The 24,808-nt window shown below is 43.7% G+C and overlaps 2 protein-coding genes and 1 long non-coding RNA gene across 4 annotated transcripts in view; 2 read left to right on the top strand and 1 right to left on the bottom strand.

The window, feature by feature from the left end:
• The window catches only part of LOC125708524 (uncharacterized), a 62,918-nt gene extending 51,446 nt beyond the window's left edge, over positions 1–11,472 (top strand). The window contains exons 6-9 of the mRNA XM_048976106.1: positions 1,186–1,321; positions 1,694–1,827; positions 3,761–3,960; positions 8,073–11,472. Coding sequence (XP_048832063.1) covers positions 1,186–1,321; positions 1,694–1,827; positions 3,761–3,960; positions 8,073–9,153 — 1,551 coding nt within the window. The 3' untranslated portion in view covers positions 9,154–11,472. The remainder of the gene's footprint in view (positions 1–1,185; positions 1,322–1,693; positions 1,828–3,760; positions 3,961–8,072) is intronic.
• On the bottom strand, positions 3,839–14,273 carry LOC125708525 (uncharacterized). The gene is made up of 4 exons (XR_007382493.1): positions 14,125–14,273; positions 5,564–5,699; positions 4,204–5,315; positions 3,839–3,975 (listed from the first exon to the last, which is right to left on the bottom strand). It is a non-coding gene; the product is annotated as an uncharacterized LOC125708525 (long non-coding RNA).
• LOC125708523 (exocyst complex component 3-like) lies at positions 13,718–24,470 on the top strand. Of its 2 annotated transcripts, none has more exons than XM_048976105.1 (13): positions 13,718–13,829; positions 14,720–14,873; positions 16,446–16,665; positions 18,431–19,112; positions 19,380–19,497; positions 20,792–20,917; positions 21,027–21,127; positions 21,344–21,454; positions 21,652–21,793; positions 22,000–22,122; positions 22,234–22,395; positions 22,946–23,067; positions 23,626–24,470. In XM_048976105.1, exons 2-13 carry the CDS (start codon positions 14,733–14,735, stop codon positions 23,792–23,794), a joined length of 2,217 nt encoding a protein of 738 aa, XP_048832062.1. In that variant the 5' UTR covers positions 13,718–13,829; positions 14,720–14,732; the 3' UTR covers positions 23,795–24,470. The 2 variants fall into 2 exon arrangements, with proteins under 2 accessions (XP_048832062.1, XP_048832061.1); XM_048976104.1 differs by having other exon boundaries at positions 13,801–13,938.
• Positions 24,471–24,808: the final 338 nt, after the last annotated feature.

The following is a 24,808-nucleotide window of genomic DNA, read 5'->3' as shown; positions in this document are numbered from 1 at the left end:
CCAGACATTTTCCTGAGACTTACATAAATATTAAAAATCTAAGTATACATTCTAAACATTTTTTGAGGCCCTCTGTGAGAAATCTTTCTGACAAGCAAAGGGGGTAACTTAGATTGCATAAAGACAAAAGACTACCCCGCATCACAGGAGACAGCAAAACGTGTATAATTTTAAAGGATTCGTACCACAATAAAAAGGAGAAATTGCGCGCTAGCAGTGCCTTGCTTTGATCTGATCTGTCACTTATAATTATGCTTTAAAGAACAGGATTCCTAGTCCAGGAAAAACACTGCTCTGTGTGTGTGTGTGTGTGTGTGTGTGTGTGTGTGTGTGTGTGTGTGTGTTTGTTTCTTTACAAGGGGATCTCACACCATTGCCACCTGATCCGTCCGCTGACAGGGTCTCACCACGCCATTTCCGGGTGCGTCCGGCCGGGGGCCATGCTTTTGCGAGGCGCCCACTCAGACTGCCTCACGTGCCGCAGACATGGAAATTAAAGCAGGGCTGAATATTTCAGAAAGGGATCTGTCATTCATGACAGAAAGCAAAAGCTATTGCTGGAAAGAAAGGGGAATTACAAATGCGAGCCCACTTTTGGGGTTTTTTTTTTCATCAAGGCTGGGCTGCGGTGCTCCTTGCCAGCTGGTGTCACGCAATGCTTTGTTTTTTCTTTCTTTCTTATATGTATTTTTAATTTTACCACTAAGAATATTATTACCGTCCTAAGTTTAAGTTTCTGTGGTTTTTGTTCCGCGGTGTGTTTTAAGACTGTCAACTAGTTTAAAATGAACACTGCTGGTTATAACGAAACATTTATGAATTTAAATATGCGTAAATAACAGATATAAAATAATAACTCGTAAGCCTTGGGTACTCAAATGGCGCAACCGGACTAAAACACAATGTCAATGTCCATTGAGTGCTGGGCTGTAGGTGGTCACACTGCCAGACTCAAAACACTGTGGTGTATCCTGTGTTCACCTTCAGTGTGAAGTTCTAAGCCAAGTTAGTCGAGATTATCTAGGTCAGGGATCTGGGTCAAGGCTAGTACGAGTCAAGTCCTGCATGGATTAGGCATGGCCACCTGGCCTGTTTGCAAACATACCAGCAGGAACTGTTAATCCAGGGGGAGGGGGGTATATTGGCTTGGGTCCTGATGTCTTCTCCCCCCATTGTTGTACACAGACTGATGTGATGCACCAGAACGTCTTCGACTACATCCATGTGGATGACCGGCAGGAGTTCAGAAGACAGCTCCATTGGGCCATGAACCCCAGCCAGCAGCATCCAGCTGCAGATCACCCCCTAGCGGCAGGGAGCGGTAGGTACACAATCACCAGCAGCAGGGAGGTGCAGGGGAACTAGACCAAGCGAGGGGAAAGCAACCCAAAATATAATTATACATGTTAAAAAACATTGCTTTGTTACATCACCGGTTTGCCTAATTAGTTCAGAGAAAGTGTTGCTAAGGCGACGCGCGTTTTGCAGCAGTGTTTGTCATGAAACATTTCGCAGATTAAATATTGTTTTAATGATGCATTCAGTGGGAGCGACCTTGTTTACCCTAGCCAAACAATTACACGTGTCTCTACACTAAGGGTCTGAGGTAATTTCGCACAAGGAGACAGAGAGTAACGTTCGATGGCCTTGGTATGCCAACACCTGAGGAATCGTTTCGGCACTCGTTTCTCAGGTGAGGACTTCGCGGTGAGCAGCCTCTTCAGCTGTGACGAGTCGGGTGACATCCCTGGGGAATTCTCCTCCTTCCTGAACCGCTGCTTCATCTCTCGCGTCCGCTGCCTGCTGGACAGCACGTCCGGGTTCCTGGTGAGTGGCGGTGGGCACGCACCTCCCGTCCGTGCATCTTACGACAGAATTATGCTGGACAGGGTCACCGGAAGGGTGGCTGAGGCTTATCCCAGGCAGCGTTGGGCATAAAGGGGACACCCCAGATGGGGAGCTGGTCCATCACAGGGCCCACTCGCACTCTAGGGCAGGGGTGGGGGCCCTGTTCCATGGGGGGCCGGTGTGGGTGCAGGTTTTTGGGATGACCTCTCAATCAGCCAAAACCTCTCAATCAGCCAAATCTGATTGGGAGGTCATCCCAAAAACCCGCACCCACACCAGCCCCCCCGCTCAGTCTCCTTTAAAATGGTGCCTCGACCAGCCTTGTTTATTAAAATTTTACACCCCCTGCCCCACCTCCCAGGCAACAATTTTCACCGTTGCCAAACCCCCCCCCCCCCCCCCCTCAAAATAGAAGAGGGGGCTTTAACAACTGAAATAGCCCGGGACCCACATAACACAGAGAGAATGTACAAACTCCAGTGGGGGAGGAATTCGAACCCGAACCCTCTAGTTGTGTGGGACCAAGGGGGCCCTCTAGAGGTTTCCGTTCTTACCTGAATATCTTCCCAGTAATCCTTACTCAGACTCCATCATTATCGTTATTATGTTAATAACGGTCTTACACAGGTGCTTAACAAATTTCTTGGTTTATAAAACAAACATTCTTTGAAATGCATTTAAAAATGACTCAAGGAGTAATTCACTAATTTCTCGAGGTCATGTGGAAGGTCACCATAAAGATCATAGTTGTCATACTGTATGATCTTGGTTAATGGTCATTGCATTCAAATGTTTGGTACAACTTAACCGATTCGAAGTAAAATGTCAGTGCAGATTTTCAAAAATGTCTATAAATAGAGCATCCCCTCAGCCTGGAAATGCCATTGGTTGGATATTTGGAGAAAGACACATTTACAGCATGTTACCACCTCCTAAACGTTTGACCAAAGTGGTTTGGACGCTTCGTCGGAAACACAGAGGGCACGTCACTCGGTGTCGGTATGGAAAACGGTCGGCTTGGAACGCTCACTTCCCGAGAGGTCAGGAAAGGTTGTTGGCCGTTTTACATCCCGGTTTGGCCAGCGAGCGGACAGGTTGTGCATTCCATAATTGTCTCATGGGGTTCGGGATGTGAGAGGCCCTGCTCTCTCAGAGAAACCAAAAGCCACTAATCGCACGGGGCCACCTCTTTTTTTTTTTTTTAAGGGGAAGTGAAGAGTGATTTCTCATTACGGCTGATGCAGTTATGACCTGTGGTGGAAAGCTTTCAAAACCGTGATTCTGGCGATAAGCTGCCTCATGTGTCACAGTGACCACTGCTCTTTTCACAATTAACACCCTTTACAAAACTCTGCCGCTGTCAGATAAGGTCCCTCTTCAGTGTCACACATGCTGAAAGAGTGTTTTTATAGCTAGACATTAAATGGATTTATACCAATAATTCATCGATTACCACAAGTTCCAAAAGTGTATTTATTGAATTTATGCGATCTTGGATTAAACACGTAGCTTCCAGGACTATTTTATTTGTACAGCTCTCACTGTAAATAAGGTCAGAGACCCCTGGCATTGTGCATTTATGGTATAAGTTATGGTGTTATGTTTATTTTTCCATACTGTGTTTGTGGGAGAGTCCTGCAATGCTATGTTCTTATGACAAACCCATTTTTTCAAGAGAATATTACTTTAAATTAATTTGTTACAAAAGCAAGATTGGCTGTTTGAAGTAATTAATTTAACTTAATTTAATTAACAGTGCATAAATAACACTAATTAATCACCGTCTTTGCAATTAGTGGAAACCCTGACCTGTTTACTCAACCCTAAAGGTGTGCTTTAGTTGTGACTTGTCGTGCTTGCTGTGACTCAGAGTCAGAGTGCTCAGCCTCTTCCCCTCCATCCTTCTCCTCAGACCATGCAGTTTCAGGGCCGTCTCAAGTTCCTGCACGGACAGAAGAAGAAGACGCCGTCGGGGTCGCCGCTGCCCCCGCAGCTGGCACTCTTCTGCGTCGCCATACCACTGCTGCTGCCCAGCATCACCGAGATGAAGATGAAGAGCGTGGCCATGAGGGCAAAGCAGAGGGGCGGCCTCCTCACCGCTCTGGATCACAAGTAAGGCTCCGCCCACTGTCACGGGGACGATGGGAACGAGTCACTCTTTCAGTCAAGACGGAGCATAATGAAGTTCATTATCTCACAGATTTATTCATTGATAACATCAATCTTTGGTGAAGAATGTCATGTTAGCTAGAGCAGTGGTCAATAACACTTTGCTCACAAGCAACTAGTATCTCACAGGAAGTCAGTAGGTCCCATAACTCTAGGAAAGAAGACAAAGTATTTTAATTCCCTTACTTTTTTGTTTTCTGTCAAACACGTAGCTCCCCAGACTATTTTCTTTGGGAAGTAGCTCTCACTGTAAATAAGGTTGCAGACCCCTGAGATAGTGGCCTTTCTGTACAGTGGCTGAACACTGTTTAATTGCAAAAAAAAAAGATCAGATTTTTTTTTCTATTAAAGAAACCACACTCTGTCAGAAAAAATTGCCAGTGTGCACCATTGAGGGTACAATTACTTGTCACTGAGATTGTATCCTCAAGGGTCTGCCAGTTGTACCATAGTTGTAGGTAAATGTACCTTTTATTCTAAGGTACAGGAATGGACTCTGAGGAACATTTTTGTACCATTGGGGGTACATTAGTGTTCTTTGTACCTTGGGGAACAAAACCGTACCAGGGATACACCCTTTTTTCTGACAGTGCAGTAACATTGAATCACAGCATAAAGAGCACTGTTTCAGGGCAGAAAAAAATAAACTGTTAAACATACATGTATGAAGAGCTGTATAACCTCTGTCTTACCTTGAAGCTCATATTTTTGAAGCATAACTGTAAGAGTAACTGTAAAAAGCAGAGCTCGAGACTGTAAGAACGTAAGAGACGCCCCGGCCAGGATTGGCATGGACCTGTAGCTCTGATTAAATCCTCTGTGCGTGGTGTTCACATGGAGGGTTCAGCCAGGGGACCAGGCACCTTCCTGGCGGAGATACCCAAAGTAGGCCATGTGCGGTCAGTCAGCCAGCAGGGCCCTGCCATGCCTCACACCGGCGATGCCTCTTCCACATGCCTACTGTATATCCAGTCTCTGCTTCCATCCGCCTCTTTCTCTACCCCCATCTCTCTCTTTTTCCCCTCATTATTCTGCATATAAATTAGATATAAAAGACCTTTTGAACGCATTTGGGGTTTCCGTATCTTTTTCTTGGGTTCACGGGATTCCGGTGTTAGTGGGTGAAACCACCATCGTGGGGTGAGGGGGGGGGATAGGGGGCTGGAGTTCAAGGAGAGTGAGAAAAACCTGGAGCGCCATGACTCCCTCTGGTGTCTGCAGAACTTCACGCCAGGCTCCAGGATGGAGGTCACTGTGCAGAACTTCCCCGTCTTCTGGGTTTTTTTTTTTTACCATTGCTGAAATTACAGAGTTCATGATTTTAATACAATAAAAGTCCTTTTAAAAAGTGAGACAAAAAGAATAAAAAAAAAAAAAAACAATGGAATATTTTTTTGGAGCAGGTCTCTGCAGTAACAGTAGCGTTGCACAATTGTACTGTTTCGGTGCTCTGAAGGAGATTTCCGAGGGATTACACGGCTACGAGGAGAACAGATTCATGGCTGGCAAGACAGAAGACTGCGGTGGACTGACAATTTGATGTTACCTGAGTAGTCGGCGAATCCCTCGGTTAATTTTCTCCTCTTTATGACCCCGAAGGCAGCGCCGGAGTTCACAGCAGGAAGCATTTTCATGTTTCTGCGTGTAATTTTGACAATCCCGTTCTCCAGAAACCTCGGTTCCTTGCATGGGGTGAGAAAGAAAAGCATCTGACCCATAAGTGATTATAACTGACCGTCCTGACAAATCAGAAGATGCATTAGGATGAATACTCGTGCTTTGCTTCAAAGGACATTTATTTGCATTCTCATCCGGCCCATAAACTAAAATATAAAAGAAAACTAAACAAGAGCATATTACTAATAAAAAAGACAATTAGATCCTATAATTTCCAGTAAACATTTAAACTCAACCTGTGGACAGGTGTACAGGAATCATGGTGATTCCTGAATTAAACCCTTCCATATTTAATTCAGATTCATTCATCTCACCAAATAAATAGAGTTTTGTATTTAAATGATTGAATTTAAATGATTGAATTTAAATAATTTTGTAGCAATACTGTTGCAAAAAAAAACAAAAAACTGAATTTGGATGTTGTCCCCCCCAGATCAAACTCTCTCCTTAGTTGCCAGACAACTTGTTATGATCTATTTCATATTTATGGACAATATTTAAAGTATCATTGATGTTAGAAATTTTGGGATTGCTACTGCTTCATTATTTAAAGGGACCCTGTTTCACATCCTGCCTTCTTCCGTGCCATTGGTTATTGCCAGCTTGCCACATGACCAAGGCTAATATATCTACCACTACATCGCTTTGGCTCCAGGTCGGTCAGGTGACTCAGATGCTTCACAGTCAGATAAAGCTTGATGGCCAAATAAAACAGACACTGAGTTTGTTTTGATGATCGAACAGGAAAGTACAGTAATGATTTATTTTGCTCATGTAAAATTTTAAACTGTAATATGTTCTTGCAGAATAAGCTTTTCTTTTCAGTCTTTTATTCTGTTCCAGGTCATTTTTTACACTTTTATGATCCAACGTATTGTAAATAAAAATGTTTTAAGGTACAGCAGGGAATTCTCTCAGCGGTTCTGAGTGTAGGGAAGAGATATTATAAAGAGAGAGTTGGAGAATATGACCAAACCCGGGACCAGGTTTCGAAGACCCCAAAGTTTTAAAGAGGAGCCCTCGCATATTAATCGCAGATGTGAACATAAAGGGAAGCGCTCTTTCTCGTCTGGAAACCTGGCAGAAAGGCTTAATGTCTTAAAATCAGAAACTCCTAGTTTGATGGAACATTAGCAGGTATAGAGAGCACCAGCAAGTTGGCCTCCTCCCTGGGCAACAGTGTCCGAATAGCTTGATAAACTGTGAGAAAGCATGTTAAAGTAATTCACGGGCCCTGTGTCGCATCACTCAAGCTGAAGGGGGGCTAGAAGGGAGATTCGGGGACACTGACCCCACTCGTCCCACCTGGCGTCAAGGAATAAAGCCGAGAGAGGAACTTCTCATGGCATTGCTCACGTAAGCGATGACCAGTGTGGGGCAAGCGGGCAGCTTTCGCCCAGAATGTGTCTTTGTGACCAAAGTTCTGTGAAGCGTGCATTTTTTCCAGACCATTTTGGAGAAAAATGGAAAAGTGCTTTTCTTCTGCTGATGGGTCAAAAAAAATAGCCTTTTACGTCAAGCAGATGTCCAGACTTATTTTTGTTTTCCATCCTGCTTTGCAGTGGGATATAACTTTACAAGATTTTCATGACTTGAAAAGGCAAGGAGACTTTTTATTTAGTCACATTTTATTAAGAAAAGGAGTTGTAGGGAATATTTAAGAATTATTTCAAGTCAAAGTCTTCTGTACATAGTTAAGAGCTGCAATGTCTGAAGCAGGTAACAGACAGCTGTTTTCACATAAACATCAGAGGTTTCACACTTACGTTTGCAGTTCTTTTGGTGAAAACTGATAAACGTCTATTTTGAGTTTTTAATAAGTCTCTGTCTGCAACGATGAAATGCAAAGGGTGTAAACAGTCTGATAACTCAGAAAGTACACGCTGGTCATCAGGCATGTCATACAAAAGCTGAAGTAATTTCTTGGAATCAAAGCCACATTTCTCTTGAATTTCTGTTCCAAGACATCTGAACAGCAGGTCTGAGTTAATCAACTCACCCTTTAGTCAGTAACCAAGCAGCCAGGAGCAGCTGAGCAACTTATCAAGTGTTTGTCCAAAGAATTTACAGATAATTGAATGAGAAAGAAATGAATGTGATTAGCTGAGAATTTGGCAACATTTCTTTTCTTGTTGCGCTTACAAAAAGCTTTAACATGATGCCTAGATATTGGGAAATAGAGATCAAAATGATCTGCTGTCTCATTTAAGATAGTTAAATGATAGTTTATGAAATCAGCTTGATGAAGTGTTGAATCACGATGTGCTTTGCTTCAAAGAACATTTGTCGATGTGTAGCCGTGTGGTGGGCACCCCCTGCTGGTGGGATCCTCATGAGTATGGGGAACCTGACCTGTCTTCCTTGACTGTCTCCTGCAGTGAGAGTGAGGAGCACTTGCGAAAGACTTCCAGTGGGGGCACAATGAGCCACGGAGGTGATGTTCTGCTGCTGAGCTGCTCCGGGAACCCGGCTGGGGGCTCACGTCACCATGCCACGCCCTGGATGGCACTTGCCAAGGATGCCAAGCACAAGAGCGAGGCCTACTTTGCCCAAGAGGAGCCCCTGAACTTTTGCAAGTCCCCCACGGCTAGCCAGAGGGGCTCGGGTCTGGAGCACAGTGCGTGGGCGGTGCGAGTAGGCCAAGGCATGGCCTTCCCCCCGGGTCGGCTAGGGAGACTCGGCCAGTACGGGAGACCCGGGGTCTACAGAACATCCTCTGGTTGCCGTGGCAATGACTACCTGTCTAAGCCGTACAGCGATGGTTCACTGAATGCCGAGATGGAGAGCTACTGCGTGGAGGGCATCAAGAGCGAGAACGGGTACCTGGCTGCCGAGGAGGGCTACAGTGGCCGGGTCCTTCTGGAGATGCCCATCAAGGTGGAGCAGGACTCCGACTCTGAGAACGGCTGCGATGCATACGGGTTTTCACACGGCCGCCCGTGGCCGTGCAAAGAGCACGTGGAGAGGCGCTACGCCACGACCTACGACAGCCTTCAGCTGAAGACGGAGGCGGACTACTTTCAGCAGTACTCGCCCTGCCAAAAGGGCAAGGTTGGTGCCGGGCCTGCCTTCAACGGGCACTACCAGAACGCGTGCGTGCAGGAAAGCCGGCCCCTGAAATGTGTCCTGAACAAAGAGCTGACGCAATTCTGCCAGCAGCGCCTGTCCCACTCTGACCCTCTGTGCAGCAACCAGAGCGCAAACTGCATGGAAAGTCACATGTTCACCGGAGGGGCCGATTCCCTAGATCACAAGGGCTACGCAAATCAGGACTATAAGTTCAGCTACGACTTCAAGGGGCATGGTCTGCTCCACTCCATCAAACGGGAACCTATGGACTCGCCGCCCTGGTCCGACAGCGGCCATGACCTCGGCCATGTGGCCGTACACAGGAACATCATGTCCAACTGCGTCATGACTGCAGCACACAAATCAAACCCATATATATATATGCAATAAGCCCGAGAGTTGAAAGTCCTCACAGTAACAAAAGACACAGGAAAGAGTGATGATCACATGATCAAGTGAACCTCTTAGGTTTAAGAGTATGTCATTGCCAGGGGCGCCGTAAGGCGGGGCAAAGGTAGGATGACTCCAAGGGCCCCTGAGTGACAGGGGGCCTAGAAAATTTCGAAAATAATTGGATTGGTCTGGACTGGGGGCCCAATATGATATGCCACCATGGGGCCCATATTCTCTAGCATCACCCCTGGTCATCAATGTCACTGAAGAGTCATCGGTTCACCCATTGAAGATTGTTAGACAAATTTATATAAAAAAAAATGTATGTTTTTAGTATAAGCACTTTTGGAGGAAATAACGAGACATATTTTTCAATTTATGTGATTTGTGTTTATGTGTTCAGATTAATTGACCATATTTGAGTGTTTACTATACAAAGGAAAATATGTCAGACTGTTATTTTTATGTCTGAAAAGTAAAAGAAATATGAATTGTACATAGCGAAACAAAGCAATAGTTTTTTTTTTCTTTAACCTCAACCTTGAAGGTCAGGCAAAAAAATAAACATACATAAAAATATGTAAGTGTTACTTTGAGCACAATGGCAACCAGATCTGTAGCAAAATCCTGTGAAGGAATAACTTAATTTTGTACATGTTTCCAAAACTACAATTTATAAGACATGAGCCATATTTGGGGGTATTTTTGAAAAATTAGTGTGAGAAAAGTATTTTACTGATTACCAATAAAATAAAAATTTTTAGTTTTTCAACTAATCACCAAACATGCTTTTATTTAAAAATTCCAAAATTATATTTTTCAAATATGCAGTCCAAAATCGTGTGTTTTGCCTTGAATTGAAATAAGTAAAATGATTTATTTATAGCTTTCAAACTGTTTATTTTTGATTGTTCTTTTTATTAAATCATCTATTTCACAATTATTTCAGAGGTCCGGCAATGAAGAAATTGTAAAGGTTGTACTGTGTGCTGACATTCAGGAACTGAACAATGGCACTGAGAAAACCAATAGATACTTCTAGGCAGAGCTAGCTTGTTGAGTGCTGGAATAAGAAAGTCGGCTGCAGATTCTAGAAATGTGCTTGCAACCAGTTTTCTGGTGATTTGTAGGACTGTAATAATGTATTATGTAAAATATTTCATGAAAATAATACATGCTACTGCTATAGTTTTTGTAGCAATACTATTGCAAAAAAAAACTGAAATTGAATGTTGAGTGTGGGTGAACCGGCTTGTAAACGAGTTAATTTCAATGTTGTTCCTGCCGCATGAATGCTGCATTTTTTTTAAATCTAGGAGAATATATTTGTTTTCTTTTGTATATAAAAGTCTGAATCATATAAAATAGTTCTGTATGAATTCTGTTATGTTCCTTACCAGTTCTGTTAAGGTTATTGTTTCTTTTAGTTTAATTAAATGTTTTTTTTCCATTATACAGAATAATACTTTGCAGCCATTGTTAAACTCAAAAGAACTAAAAAAAGACTCCTGGAAGACTGTAAATTTACATCAACTGATACACTTTTTCCACTTCATCTCCCTTGCTACATTCTCTGCTAAAAACATGCCTTAAAATGTATTTTGATATTTATGTTTATATAGAAATTCACGGAATCCACTGCCTTTAGTATGTAAGATCTTTCAACATTGTGGCATAGTGTTTAAAGTTCTTACGCGAACTTACACAAGGATGTACGTGCAGATATTTGCGAATATCCATTCATCTTCTAACCACTTACCCTGGTTGGGGTAATGGAAGATTTTAAACTTTAAATTTCAAATCGCTGAAATGTATTAATAGGCCAACCCACTCTGTGTAGGTTTTGACACAATGTCTTTTTGTTTGATCATTATTAGTGTACATTGCAAAGGTGTTTGTGAGTGACCATTTCGGAATGAAAGTTACAGTGTGCTACTGCTATCATGTTTCTAACTTGCACTATGGGACTTGGTTGTCAATCATACTGCTACCTAGACATAATGTCCAGTTGACATGCAGAACTGTAAAGGTTGATTTTTGTCATTCAAGTTGTTTTATTATTGTTTTTGTAAAGGAAAAAAAAGTGATGAGTTTACGTCCTGTGTTTTGTATTTATTGTCTAAGTAGACATGTTAATTTAAAATAACTGAATGCAAGCTTAACGCTCATTCACTGTAGACAGATATATCTTTTCTGTCTTAAAAACATGTTTAACAAGCTCTTCAGCTAACTTCGTAGCTGCAAGGCAGCGACTACGTATTGCATTTTTTCCCTCAATATTTTACATTCTTTTTTCAAGATAAGTCAATAAAAAATCATAATGGAACTCATTATTTATGTTACTTATTTGTATTTTCAGTAGTCTATTTCAGAAGGTACTGACATCTGCAGTTTCCTTCGCCTTCAGCCGAAGCTTCATGGGATAGACTACAGGTTCATAGCAACCCTGCATTGTTTATGTAGTCATGGAAAATAAATGGATCAATGGTTGGATGGATAATTGTGCGGATGGATGAGATGTCTGAGGAGGTGACACTGCCCATAGTGCACAGTGGTGCCATGCGTGGTTAGATACCTGAAATCCATGATGAGCTCCCCCCTCCCCCAAAAAAATTTCCCTTCAGCCATCTCTGGTCAGCAAAATCTAAAAAGGGAGACCCACCCCCAACTGGCAAAATCTAACCATGGGGAATCCCCCCTGCCCCTTTTAGGTCAGAAAAAATCCACCAAGTAGGACCTATTGGTAGGGTTGCTGAACTCCGTGAAGAAATTTATTTCTGGTTATGGGTGAAACACCAGAGGCTGTACAGCACAGAGAGTCTGCAGTACCGATATGGGGCGCCGTATGAAGTATCTCTGGGGACGAACAGCGGTTTTATGAGTTCCGAGATGGAGAAACCAGAATGATTCCTTTTATAACTGTATGTAAAATGATGTAAATCATTCAGCCTTCTGAATAATCATTCTAAATTATTTAGCCAAAGTCTTTCATTCACCAGAATTAAAACCAGCAGCAGCAACACTTTGAACTGCGGTGCATTTTATATTGAGCAAGGAAATGCGAGCTGATCTCCAAAAAAAAAAAAAAGATATAAATTAGGTTTTAACTAGAGTTCATAAAGAATGAAGATCTACATGCATTTCCTCCTCTTCTCGTCCTTATGTGGTGCTAAGACTCTGGTTCCTGTCCTGACGGTGCAAGACTGGTGTAGAACTTGACAAAGAGGGGTCAGAATTTGGAGTTTGTTTTAATCTTTGGGGTCTGCAGCAAATTTGTTCAGCGGCTCATAATTCCTCGGATGACAACATGCATATCGGGACCGACACAGACGAACATGGCTGCACTGTGTCAGTCGAACAGATACAATCCCCTTAAGGGAATTACTGGCAGATTTTGACCCACAGATAAACAAAGACATCACAGGCCTTTAATGCCTGACTTCTTTCCCATAGTTCCACAAAATTTAACTTTTCAGACTTAAGTATACAGACTCAGCAATTAAGGGCCTTATAAGAGCAGATTCAGCTTTATAAACTCTGGGTGGCACAATGGCTTAGTGGTTAACACAATTACCTCACACCTGCATAGTTTGGGGTTGAATTTCACCCCTCTCAGTGTCATACTGTATTCCCACAACATCTCCCAGTCGAAAGACAGAGTTAGGCTATCTGGAGACTAAATTACCTTTAGAGTGGAATTGACATAAGCTAACTCCACCCCTGTGATATATTTAATTTTACTTCATTTTTGAATGACAATCAAATTAAATTTTAAAACAATTTCGACTAGTACCCCATCCTGGACGTTTGCCTGCTTTGTGCCTTAACCATAATCTATGCTTAAATACTGTGAAGCCTCCCATACCAATATTAACGTAAGCTTCTTTTCGTCATGGCCGCGTTGCTAAAGGAAATGCCCAAACTACATGCGATTACAATGTCCTGTAGGAGGGTAAATGGCATGTCATGTCCACCATATAATATTTAGTCTTTGTGGGTCAGGTTTGTTCCTTATGTACAATTAACATTTGGCCTGCAAAACGGGGGAAGCGAATGGCAGCTCCTCCTGGACGTTTCCTGCTTTCGTGATAAATGTGGCGTAAATTCCGTTAGACTGTTCCTTCGCACGATAATTGAAAACTGATTTCTCGATGGGAAGTATCTTAACGGGGACGCACCTTCTTAATCAGATGCAGTACGTGCAAAAGTTGGGTGTATTGCATGAATCAAAGCCAGGCCATCAGAATAAGTTTTGTGGCGCTCAGCGTTAAAACATGTTGATGAGCCTCCTAAAGTTTTTTTTTTTTAAACAAAAAAGTGCAATCCCGGGGAAATCAGCCTGATTATCAGGTCGCTCACTATACCAGATACATGCACAGAAAAAATCACATGCTTTTAAAGTTGATAAAAAATAGCTCGGACAAAATAGTGCGTTTGTGGTCATTAATGCAGGCCAAGGGCTGACAAAAATTCACTTGTCCACAAAGAACCAGCTGCTAAAACACGTGGAATTCCGTACACTCTCTGACTGAACTACAATTCCCAGCATTTCCGGAAGTTCCGGAAATGTGTTTTAACTTTTTTGGGTGGTGCCCAAAACCGCCTCCCGGAAGAATAGTGCATTTCAATATGTAGGTGACTCGGTTATATCAAAATATAGTGGGTGATTTCAGGTAGGCATGCCCCCTATAATAGTTTTGTTTAGTTTGTCTTATCTGTGTAGCAAAAAAGACCCGTGGGCACCTTTGAGGTGTTTGTTCAGCTAGTGTTTAATCTTTTTGGGTAGGTGCCGTTGTTCTCTGCTACTAGCTACAAAGTTTAGCTATTATTGCCAATTTGCAGATTGACAAACACGATTGTTATGAGTAGTTGTAAAAATGTGTACCGATCTGTTGGCTACACGGTGTAGAGGTTGCACGGTCAGTGGCTGTTTAAAAGAGCCATGGTGATGATAATTGGATATTTTACCTGTTCAGGTCTTTGAAGTTAATGCTTAAGTTCAGGTCGAAGATTTCACACAAGGTTACGGCGGATCGGAGCATTTCCGCATTTTCAGTATGTTACAGTCGCAGTCAACGAGCAGCTGCAGTCTGCTGAATAGTGACGATTGCATGAGAGACTCTGACTTGATGGGGAGTGCAAACGTGTCACTACCTGTTAGACACCAGTTCAAGCTGTATATGCCGATTCCGGGAGTATTTTTCTGTAGGTAGTTAATTCTGTTCAGTATAACAAACTTAAGGAATTTAACATATTTCCTTAATGTTTTACAATAGTTTAAAAATGTTAATCATTTCATAATTGAACTTCAAGAAAAAAAAAGTAGAGAGAAAATTTTAATGTTTTTAGCAGCTCATAGACAGAATGTTTTTAACATGAAATATTGTTATATATAGCTGATAGTGTGTGTGTGTGTGGGGGGGGGGGGGTTGTCTCTGTGTATTTACTGTGCAGAACCTACATGCGGTCCTATATGTTTTGATAACCAAAATTTAAATTTGCAAATTTTCGTATTCTTAGTGATTTAATAAATTGCTAGCTTTGTTTTTGCCTGGATCTGAAGGTCTGTGGTTGCCATGGAGACGGATAGAGAGGTGGTTGCCATGGCGGTGCAGAGAGTCGCCAGCATGCTGCAGCGGCCCGACCAATTAGACAAAGTGGAGCAGTATCGCAGGAGAGAAGCCCGCAAGAAGGCTTCTGTGGAAGCCAGGCTGAAGGTAACCGAGCCAACGTATGCACACATGGCCGTCGCAGTACGCAAGAGCAGTCACCATTTGGCAAGGCATCTTCCTAGGACCCGTTTGAAGCATGTGACTCAGCCCCTGTCTTTTGTCCTGTTTTTAATGTGAAAATCCCAGGCTTTGCGGCTCAGCTCTGCCCCGGGGGTGGGGGTGGGGGTGGGGGGGGGGGGGGATGGAGTTTCAGCTCGCGTGACAAGGGCTCTGGCGTAGCCTCCTCCACCCTTTTGTTTTTTGAACCAAAGATATCCGTGGTAAACACAGAAAACCGCACTCTGTCTGTTGGGATGTCTATTTTATAGCTTTGCCTGAAACGGGAATGTCTGTCTGAGCCGTAAACAGGAATATGGGTATTGGTCATGAGACTTGACAAAGTTGTGTGCTGTCCAGCGGCACCCACACAAAAGACTGCCCCGTGGGTCGAGGGATACTTTTTAGCCTGAGGGTGCCGGAGCGCCACATTGTTTTAACTGCCGTAGAGCACTTTTCAGAGCTCAGATTGCTTTTTCTCTTAAATCGCAATAAAAACAGACCACGGGAGTCATTAACCTCCATGTCAAGTCTGAATAATCGAGCTTGGACATGGCTTCAGAGTGTGCAGTTCTATATTCAAGACTATAATTATTCATAGCCGACAAACATGGTTGATCTTTTCTAGAGCTATTGGGACCTGCAAAAAAGTAACATCTGAAGTTAAGACTTTTTTTTTTTTACTTCAGCTGTCAGGTTGCATACGAGTATTTCTTCAGTGTCTTTTTACTCATACCTCAGAACATTATATACTCATAACTTTTACATAATTTGTTGCCATTAAGACATTTTCTTTACTATTAAGAATGAATCGTTTAACTCTGACGTGAAGCACGTTGGCTGGTAATTTCCACGTTGGACGTTTTTAAAAGTAACCATATGTCTCCAAACCTCCTTTTGTCACATTCATTCAGCTTCTTATTTCAGGTTGGATTTTCTTTGCGATGCTACATTCAGGATGACGTGTCTAAATATGAATGAACTGAATTACAAATGAATGGAAATTAGATATGGAATTTTGTATATTAATCTGGGGTTGCTGGTCTCATTCCTTAGTATGCTGAATTATTGTCGCAATGCCAATTTCTGCAGTGGAACATGATTATCAGATAACAAACAGGACATATTTTGTTCTTCAGTCAGATCCTGAGAATTAATGTAGAGCTTTGAAATGAAGCTTTGCCTTGAAATTAACATCTCATATGGAAAAATAATGATTGCCTATTGTCTTGGAAGTATCTGAAAAATGTTCTGTTAGACCAGTGCTACTGTGCAGGGGCTCCAGGCCATACAGGGAATTGATTGCTAAATTTGCTAAAGTGCTGCTAATGTGTGTCCGAGAGATTTTAGCGTTTTAAACACCAGTGACTCAACCCACCATTTGATTGGTCGAAAGTGCCTCCCATGATCTTACTTTTAGGCCTATAACCTGCAAGGAGAATAGAGGTGGATGCAGGCTGCACACCTAGTTTGTTGAGATGCACAGTGTTTTTTTTCTGTCCACCACCCGCCCCTCCGCAGGCAGCCATCCAGTCTCAGCTGGACGGGGTGCGTACGGGCCTCTACCAGCTCCACAATGCCCTGGGGGATGTTAAGGACATCCAAGGCTCTCTGGCAGATGTCAGTAAAGACTGGAGGCAGAGCATCGACACCATCACCAACTTGAAGGACGTCAAGGATGTGGTGGTGCAGCACAGCCAGCTGGCATCGGCTGTTGAGAACCTCAAGAACATCTTCTCCGGTAGGAATGCGGCCTTCCGGCCATCCGCGTCCATCCGTGAAATTTTGTGGTCGTTGGGAAGCTCTCCTGAATTGTGGATTGTGGGAGGTTAATCGTGTAGTAGATTTGGCTTTATCTAGGAGATAGCTAGCAGAAAGCATGGAGTAAATCCGTCTTTTAAACTGCATGAATCGGCTGTAACAGGATTGAGAGTCTGTGTAGAGTTAAATGTATGTCTTCTTATCCTCCATACCTGCCACCGCTATTGCAAATTAACCTTTTTAATTCAGTTTGTTGTGTTGTTGTGATACTGTAAAAACAAATAAAAAATGGGGTCGCTCCCTTATGTATCCCCAGGTCCTAATCCTCATTTTCCCATGGATTGCTTTTGCCAGATAAAGAGGTAAAAGTCAGTAGGCTAGATCAGGATTTGTGCGGAAATGCCAAGTGCAGGTTGCAACTCACAAAAACGTTTATTACTTGCGGTAATAAAATGAGCACGATTTGGATTCACTTCCAAATACTGTAATATGAACTATGTGTAAAGCTATCTTTTTACGCGTAGTAATTTGCTTCATGTTTCAGTTATCGTTAGAAATGCTCCCACAACATGATGGATACCACCCAGCTAAAGAAGGCTAGTTTCGGTGCTTTGTGGTCCAGAAGGAGGTTAAATTAAGTGAGCCAGCCAGAGGTAATCCCTCTGGGGCCTCATATATAGTCCAACATTTGGGTTAAAACCAGCCAGAGTTTTGGATTCCACTAATGCTTTCAATCAGTTCTGCACTGTGCAAGGTGCAAGACCAGGGGTGGGGAACCTGTTCCCTGGAGAGCTGGTGCGGGTTTTTGGGATGACTTCTCAATCAGCGCATAATAAAGCAGTGGTTCTCAACTCCAGTCCTAGGGAGCCACTGTCATTGGCTGATTGAGAGGCCATCCCAGAAACCCGCACCCACACCGGCCCTCCATGGACCAGGTTCCCCATCCGTGATCTAGACTCTCCCCAGAGTGTTTACATGTCCAGAAACCGATGTATGTAATTCTTCACGTTGGATGAGGAGCTGTTTACTGGGCTGTCAGCGATAGCCATTAACATGTTGGATGGCTGCTCGTATATCAGGACGGAAATGAGTGGTTTACATTTACTGCTTGTATTGAGTTGAAAGAAATGTGTATATGAGTGTGAATATACGTGTTACTAAGCAACAGCATTAAATTTCCAGTGTTCCTTTTTTTTAAAATGAGACTGACGTCCATCTGCCTTTGTTGGCAGATATGATCTGAAAAGTCAACAAGACACTTATTAATTAAGCATTAAAGGATCCTCTTTTTATTGAAAGAGTGGATTATCCTCTTCAGGTTCACATTTGTACTGACGTGTATGTACTGTTTGATTATTTCTCTCTTTAAATATGTGATACTCATTTTTTTCATTGTTAAAGACCCTTTCAGGCTGACTGACGATGGTTTTGATTAGTTAATGATGATGTTGTAGACTTCAAGTAAAAAAAATAAGGTAAACTACAGTTTCCCCTAGACTAGTGTTTCTCAACTCATTCTGCGGGGACTCAAAAGACATTTCACATTCTTGCTCCTTCCCAGCTTGAAGCACAGGTGAACAATCCAGAATGCCGAATGCCTGTCTTGGGAGTTGAGAGGGAGCAAAAATGTGGTCTGGCTGGGGGCCCCTGAGGACTGGGTTGAGAAACTTAGCCCTAGACTTTCCTCTCGGAAGTGTCCTGCCATATTTCATCTCTCTTACCATGTCCACACTCTTGTCCCTCAGTGCCGGAGATTGTTAAGGAGACCCATGAGATGATCGAGCAGGCTGAGCTGCTTCAGGCCCACCGCAGGCTCATGGATCTGGAATGTTCTCGTGATGACCTTATGTACGAGCAGTTCCGGCTGGACAGCAAGAACGCGCATGACATGAACCTGATCCGCAACTACTTTGGCGAGGTGCAGGGCCTCTCTGAGGAGCTGGCCAAGCAGCTATGGATGCTGGCAGAACGCGGACTGGTCACTGTGCGCCGCGATCCCACCATGCTTGTGTCGGTGGTGCGCATCATCGAGCGCGAGGAGAGGATCGATCGGCGCATGTTGGACCGCCAGAAGCAGACAGGCTTCATCCCGCCAGGCCGACCCAAGCGCTGGAGGGCACGCCTCTTCCAGGTGCTGGAGGGCACAGTGAATGCACGCATCGAGGGCTCCCAGCCGGAGACGCGCGAGTCAGACAAGATGTGGCTGGTGAAGCTTCTGGAGATCACCAGGAGGAACGTGCTGGATGATCTGCTGGTGGTGAAAACCCTGATGGTACAGTGCTTCCCGTCGAACTACAACATCTTCAGCGTCTTCTTCAACCTCTACCACCGCGGCGTGTCAGCCTGTGTGCAGGAGCTGGCTGCCGAGGAACTGGAGTCCAACGAGATCGTCTCCCTCCTCACCTGGGTGCTTAACACCTACAAAAGGTACTCAGCATCTGGTCTCCACACTGACTGACTGACGGACGGATGGACGGACAGATGGATGGAGGGAGAGAGGGAGGGAATGAAAGAAGGAGGGGTAATTGATGTGATGTGTGCCTGCAACCATATGGTCCAAGATTCAGTAGATTATGTAGCTGGAATAGAACATGGTTTTTCAAGAGTAAAGTCTGACTTCCAGTGGGAGTGGGATTGGTAGCATCACCCAGAATGTGACCTCCGTATCCGGCCGGTGTGGCTCCTGTCTTTCAGCGCTGAGATGATGGGTCACCCCGAGCTCCGTTCTGAGTGCGACGTCGAAACGCTGGAGCCCCTCCTGCCTCAGGATGTGGTCAGCAGGCTGCTAAGCAAGTACATCCAGACCTTCACGGTGAGTCGCGCCGCCATTCGCCGACCACCCCGATCCCCAGCCTCCCAGAAACCCCTGAGCTGTTGCTTGATGCCTCGCACCCAAGCTTTGAGTCTTACCCCCCCTTTGCTGCCTGAGGGTCCCGCAGACTGGGGGGAGCAGACGGGTTTAGCGTAAGCTCCTGCATTAAAGCAGCCATACCTCAGCCGGTGATAAGCATACGGCCAGGCTCCCATCCAGCAATAAATGCCCATATAATCCTCTAGGGGGCAGCCTCTTAAGCACATTTTCAGCTTGCATATAATACATTCCAGTGCCTACCAGGTACTTCAAAGGTGCATTTCTTCAAACACCTATACCATTACTGGCCAGCCATTTTCTGGTATGGCAGATTATGTATTTACTCGGGACACACTTCCTTCCTTCCTGTACTCTTAATCTTGAGCCACCATGTTGTGTATTTTTTAATATCTGTATTCTCAGATGTTTTTCAAAGAACAGCAAGTCCATCTGAACATATACTTACTGGACATTAATTTCTAAGGTTCCTGAACAGTTTAAGAGCAATGATTGTACAGTCATGAATGATGTATGTAAGAAGATATATTTTCTTAGGGCTGCGAAAAATGATAATTTGATTTGATGGTCAACTAGTCAAATAGCTGGGCCAAAACACAAGATTTAAATAAAAGTGCAAATGCTTTACTTAAAAAAAAATAAAAATAAATAAAATTAAAAAAAAACCTCTATAGTTTTTTTTTTAAAGCACAGTTGTGTTAAAAACTTTACAAAGTGTAGAAAATATCGATTCAAAGTGACAAAGTTACATAGAAACAGTGATCTGCTGCATCTGTCATATTTAGCTTGCTAAAGTTTCAACAATATGCCCCAGAATACCGTAAGCAACACTGTTCCTGCATTTTTATAATTACATTTTATAATAATTATAATAATTAAATTTGCCAAGTGGGGTGGGAGGTGCCCTGGTTAATTTAAGTTTGTTCAAAATACCACGATATACCATATTACCCAAGTGGCAACTGTTCATAAGTTTACCCACTGCAATAGACTTTCTGTATTTGTGTTTGTTGCCAAACATCTGCCCTCTGCTGGTCTGGTGGAATATCATGGCTGTATGCATGTGGAGACTTGTGCCGCCAGAACACCTGTAACAGCATGTGGAAAAGTGAAGCATGACCTGTGCTTAACACACCAGTGTTAATGTTGCTTGGTGGTGATGTGATATATGCAATTTGCAAACCTGTAAAAACTAGCTGAGGGAACATGCGCTGTCCCTTATGTTTGTGCGTCTCAGTCCAACATCACCGGCTGGCTCCGCAAAGCCCTGGACACAGACAAGAAGGACTGGCAGAAGAGCACTGAACCAGAGGCAGACCAAGACGGATACTATCAGACTACACTTCCCGCCATCGTTTTCCAGGTACTACCCACCTCCCACCAGGCTCGCCGTCTCACGACTTGCCAAGGCCAAGGGAGGTGAAGTTGCTGGCGGAACGTTTGAGAAGCTAATTAGTTGACTCCATGCGTAGATGTTTGAGCAGAACCTGCAGGTGGCAGCACAGATTGACGAGACTTTTAAGGAGGAGGTGCTACGGCTTTGTCTGAAGCAGATGAACTCGTTCCTGCGCAGGTAAGATGAACGGCGTGGGGAGGAGGTTGCATCTTGGTGCCCGTGCCGTTGGCCTTTTCCACCCTGCTCTGGTCTCGACACTTTCAATCTTCAAACAGACTAAATTTACTCTGAGCTTCGCCATTCGAGTTCAGTGCCATGCTTTTGGCTTGGCATCATCCCCACCAGACACCGGGCTCTCTGCAAAGATCCTCACAACCACACGTTCTCGTTCAGGTACCGAGACGAGGCCGTCGTCTACAAGGAAGAGCACTTGAAAGATCGACAGGTCCCCCAGTGCTATGTTCAGTACATGATTGCCATCATCAACAACTGCCAGACGTTTAAGTAAGCCTGTCGTTACCGATGGATCTGAGATCATAGTTGGCTACAAGGTAAAAAGACGTAAGGGTAACAGTTGTAATCAGACATGAAGATGTAAATTGAAGGAATCAAAAAAATTGCTGATAAAAGACATGCCCACCCAGCTGTGATAGATACTGTGTACAACACGCACATATAATTTTTTTATATTTAATTTCCAGAGACTCTATAAACAGTCTCAGAATGAAATACTCCAGAACGAAAGAGGTCACGCAGAATGACGCTGCGATTGAGAATTCGCTCAACGAGGTAGCCAGAGAGGGCTGTCAGTTCCTGCTGGATGAAGTCTTCCTGGACTTGGAGGTGAGGCGGTACAGCGAAGTGTCCAGCAGAGGGCAGGAGGCCAGTCCGTGTCTCCAAACCAGATGCCTAAACTGAATCGCGATTGGCAGCAGGCTGCTTTAACAGGAAGACATGTTACATTGTGCTGTTTAGGGAGCATAGGGGGCAGTTTTCCACATTTCATTCCTTTACCCTCGTACTTCGTCTTTCACATTTTCTTTTTGTAGAAACTTCTCAGCGATCTGCTGACGAAGAACTGGTTGGCAGGTTCCAATACAGCAGATGCCATTTGTCTGACTGTAGAGGATTACTTCAACGACTTCGCCAGAATAAAGAAGCCATACAGTGAGGTGGGGGAAAAAAGCCCAGAGGTCGATGCTGGTTTTCAGAGGGACCGGTGACAATACAGAAATGCGTTATAGCGTGGCTGAGAGGGTTTCGTTTCTGCACCTGCGTTTCAGGAGATGACACGTAACGCCCAACGCCGGGTGGTGGTGGAGTACCTCCAGGCCATAATGCAGAAGCGTATATCCTTCAGGAACGCCGAAGAGCGGAAGAAGGGAGCCGAACGGATGATTAAGGAAGCTGGCCAATTCCGGGCTCTCTTCCAGAAGCTATCTTCTGTACGTATTGTCCCTCCCTCACCACCATTTACCATTCATACTTGTCCTCTGCTCTTGCAGTTCTTTTTATGAATACAGCAGCTCCTCATTTGGCGAATGTGTTCCATCTAATTTAGCGAAATGGTCGGCAAGTGAAAATCACAGTAGCCTAGGCGTGATTGTGACTGTGCTTCGCGCTGCGGAGACCACTGATCGCTGGCGTCTCGTTCCGATAAAGTTCTCCGGCGGCCATGCCAGAGTTATTCTCACGCTGGCATGCGTTGTCAGGCACAGGAAATTTGGTCATGAATGTGCACATTGGTCAGAAAATACATTTTTTATTACCGTCGTATTTGTAAACGGTTGCTGACCGAGGCAGTCGCTAAAGAGGAGTGGGTGTAGACGTGGTAAGAATATGTTAGTGAATACTATTTGAAACCATATTCAAGATCCATGGTCAGCATAACGTACTAGTGCCTGTATGAATCCATGGTGCATTCTGCATATGGCTGTTTAAGCTGATAGTTCTTGCCTTTGCCACGTGCTAAACACACCCTGCTGTCTCCTTCAGAGTCACGACAATGACCTTTTGTGTGACGCCATCGCTGCCATAGCTGAGGTGTTCAACCTGACCGACCCGTCGCTGCTCTACCTAGAGGTGTCCACTTTGGTTTCAAAGTACCCCGATATCAGGTAAGATGTTTGCTTCTGTTGTGATTAATCTTTGGAATGCACCTCACTTCCTGTATCCTACAGAGCGTCTCTTAATGTGTATGAAGTTTGATAGATCATTGAGGTGGAGTCTTCATTTTGGACTCCCTGACATTTTTAAACCATCCTGCATTTCCATAAACATTCTCAGGGTGTTTTTTTAACCTCTAATGTATTGTCTTCTCACTCCCAACCCTCCTACTTTGGCGTGATTATGATGGGAGGAATGGTATATAAATGACTTTTAATTGATATGAAGTTGTTAAATTTTTTTTTGATAAATTACGTGCACCTCTTCCCATTAATGCAACGGATTGGCGGTAAATACCTCAGTGTAAAGGTAAGCTAAGTATCAGGTGGGTAAGTGAACCAGATAACCTTTTTTCAGCGTGGATAAGCTTTCCGTCTTAATAATACACCGTCGGCCTTTTGTCCTGAGCCGACGTCAGCGTCGATCTGCGCTTTGCGCGTCGCATGGTTAACCGCATCTGTCGCTAAGTGAACGAAATGTGACCAAGCGTCTTTCCCACCCCACCCAAGGGAGGAGCATATCATGGCCCTGCTGGCCGTCAGGGGAGACGCCAGTCGCGACATGAAGCAGATGATCATAGAAACGCTGAGCCAGAACAAGCCGTCGGCCGCAGCCAGCATCCCGCCGGTGTTCAGGGACATCGCCGTGACATCCACTGTGCCAAAACTGCTGAAATAGGGTCGGCCCCCACCCCACCCTTAATACAGAGTTGTGGGCGCCGTCACTCAGCTGTACTTTCTTATGCACTTTCAGACGCGGAATCAAGGTTTTGGGCTGATTGCCACTTATGGGGCTGAGTTAGAATAGAGTTGAAATTCTAATATTTTTTTAATTTAATTTTTTTAAGCTTTGTTATTCATAGATGAAACTGTGTGTGTCCATTTGCCTCCTTTTATACGTGAACATCTCTTCAGCCCTGTCTGTCATTTGATCGATTTATCTCTTACACTTTTGTAACATTTCACAAAAAAAAAAAAAGAAAATTCCTTTTAGGCACTGCTTCTCTCTCTGCACGTGGAAACATTACCCAGCCAGAAAACCCATCTATTTGTCCAATGCCTCGTAAGTTTAACCGCGAAGATGAAATGAATCCATTACCGATTTGATACAGCGTCTATTTTCTGCACCCTGGGCACTACAGTGAGAAGAGAGGCAATGCTGTAAGGGGCAATTTGATAAAAAAAAATGTCTGGTGCTCCAGAACGAGGTACTCAGTACACCTCTCTTGTAATGTCTGTTGCAATATGTACTGATTTATAAAAGAGAGGAATGGGTAACCTTCATAATTTTATTTACATGTTCGGATATCATAAATGAAAAAATGGGAAATAAATCAAGTCAATTTTTCTATTCACTTGATGTATGCTGTCACCTACTGGAAAGAGTATAGATATACATATGCACATTTGTTTTTATAAATTTGTGTCATTTTCACGATGGGGTTAGATAAAGCCTTGCAGTCAAACATTTTCCTACCACGGGACAGACACTAACGGAAGCTGTTTTAAGATCAGGCATACAATAAGATTTAATGTTATTAAAGAAGTGTAAACACCGTCAGTAATAAAGTGAGTACTGTCAGTGTCGTTGAGCTGATAAATATTTGTATGGATATATAAAAAGATATTCTGTAGAGAAAATAGAATGCTCCCTTGTTGTTATTATTATTAGTAGTAGTATTTATTAAATAAC

The sequence above is a fragment of the Brienomyrus brachyistius genome, chromosome 15 (assembly GCF_023856365.1).
Source record: "Brienomyrus brachyistius isolate T26 chromosome 15, BBRACH_0.4, whole genome shotgun sequence".
NCBI lineage: Eukaryota > Metazoa > Chordata > Actinopteri > Osteoglossiformes > Mormyridae > Brienomyrus > Brienomyrus brachyistius.
Note: the sequence above shows the minus strand (reverse complement) of the source record. Positions and strands in the feature narration are given on the sequence as shown.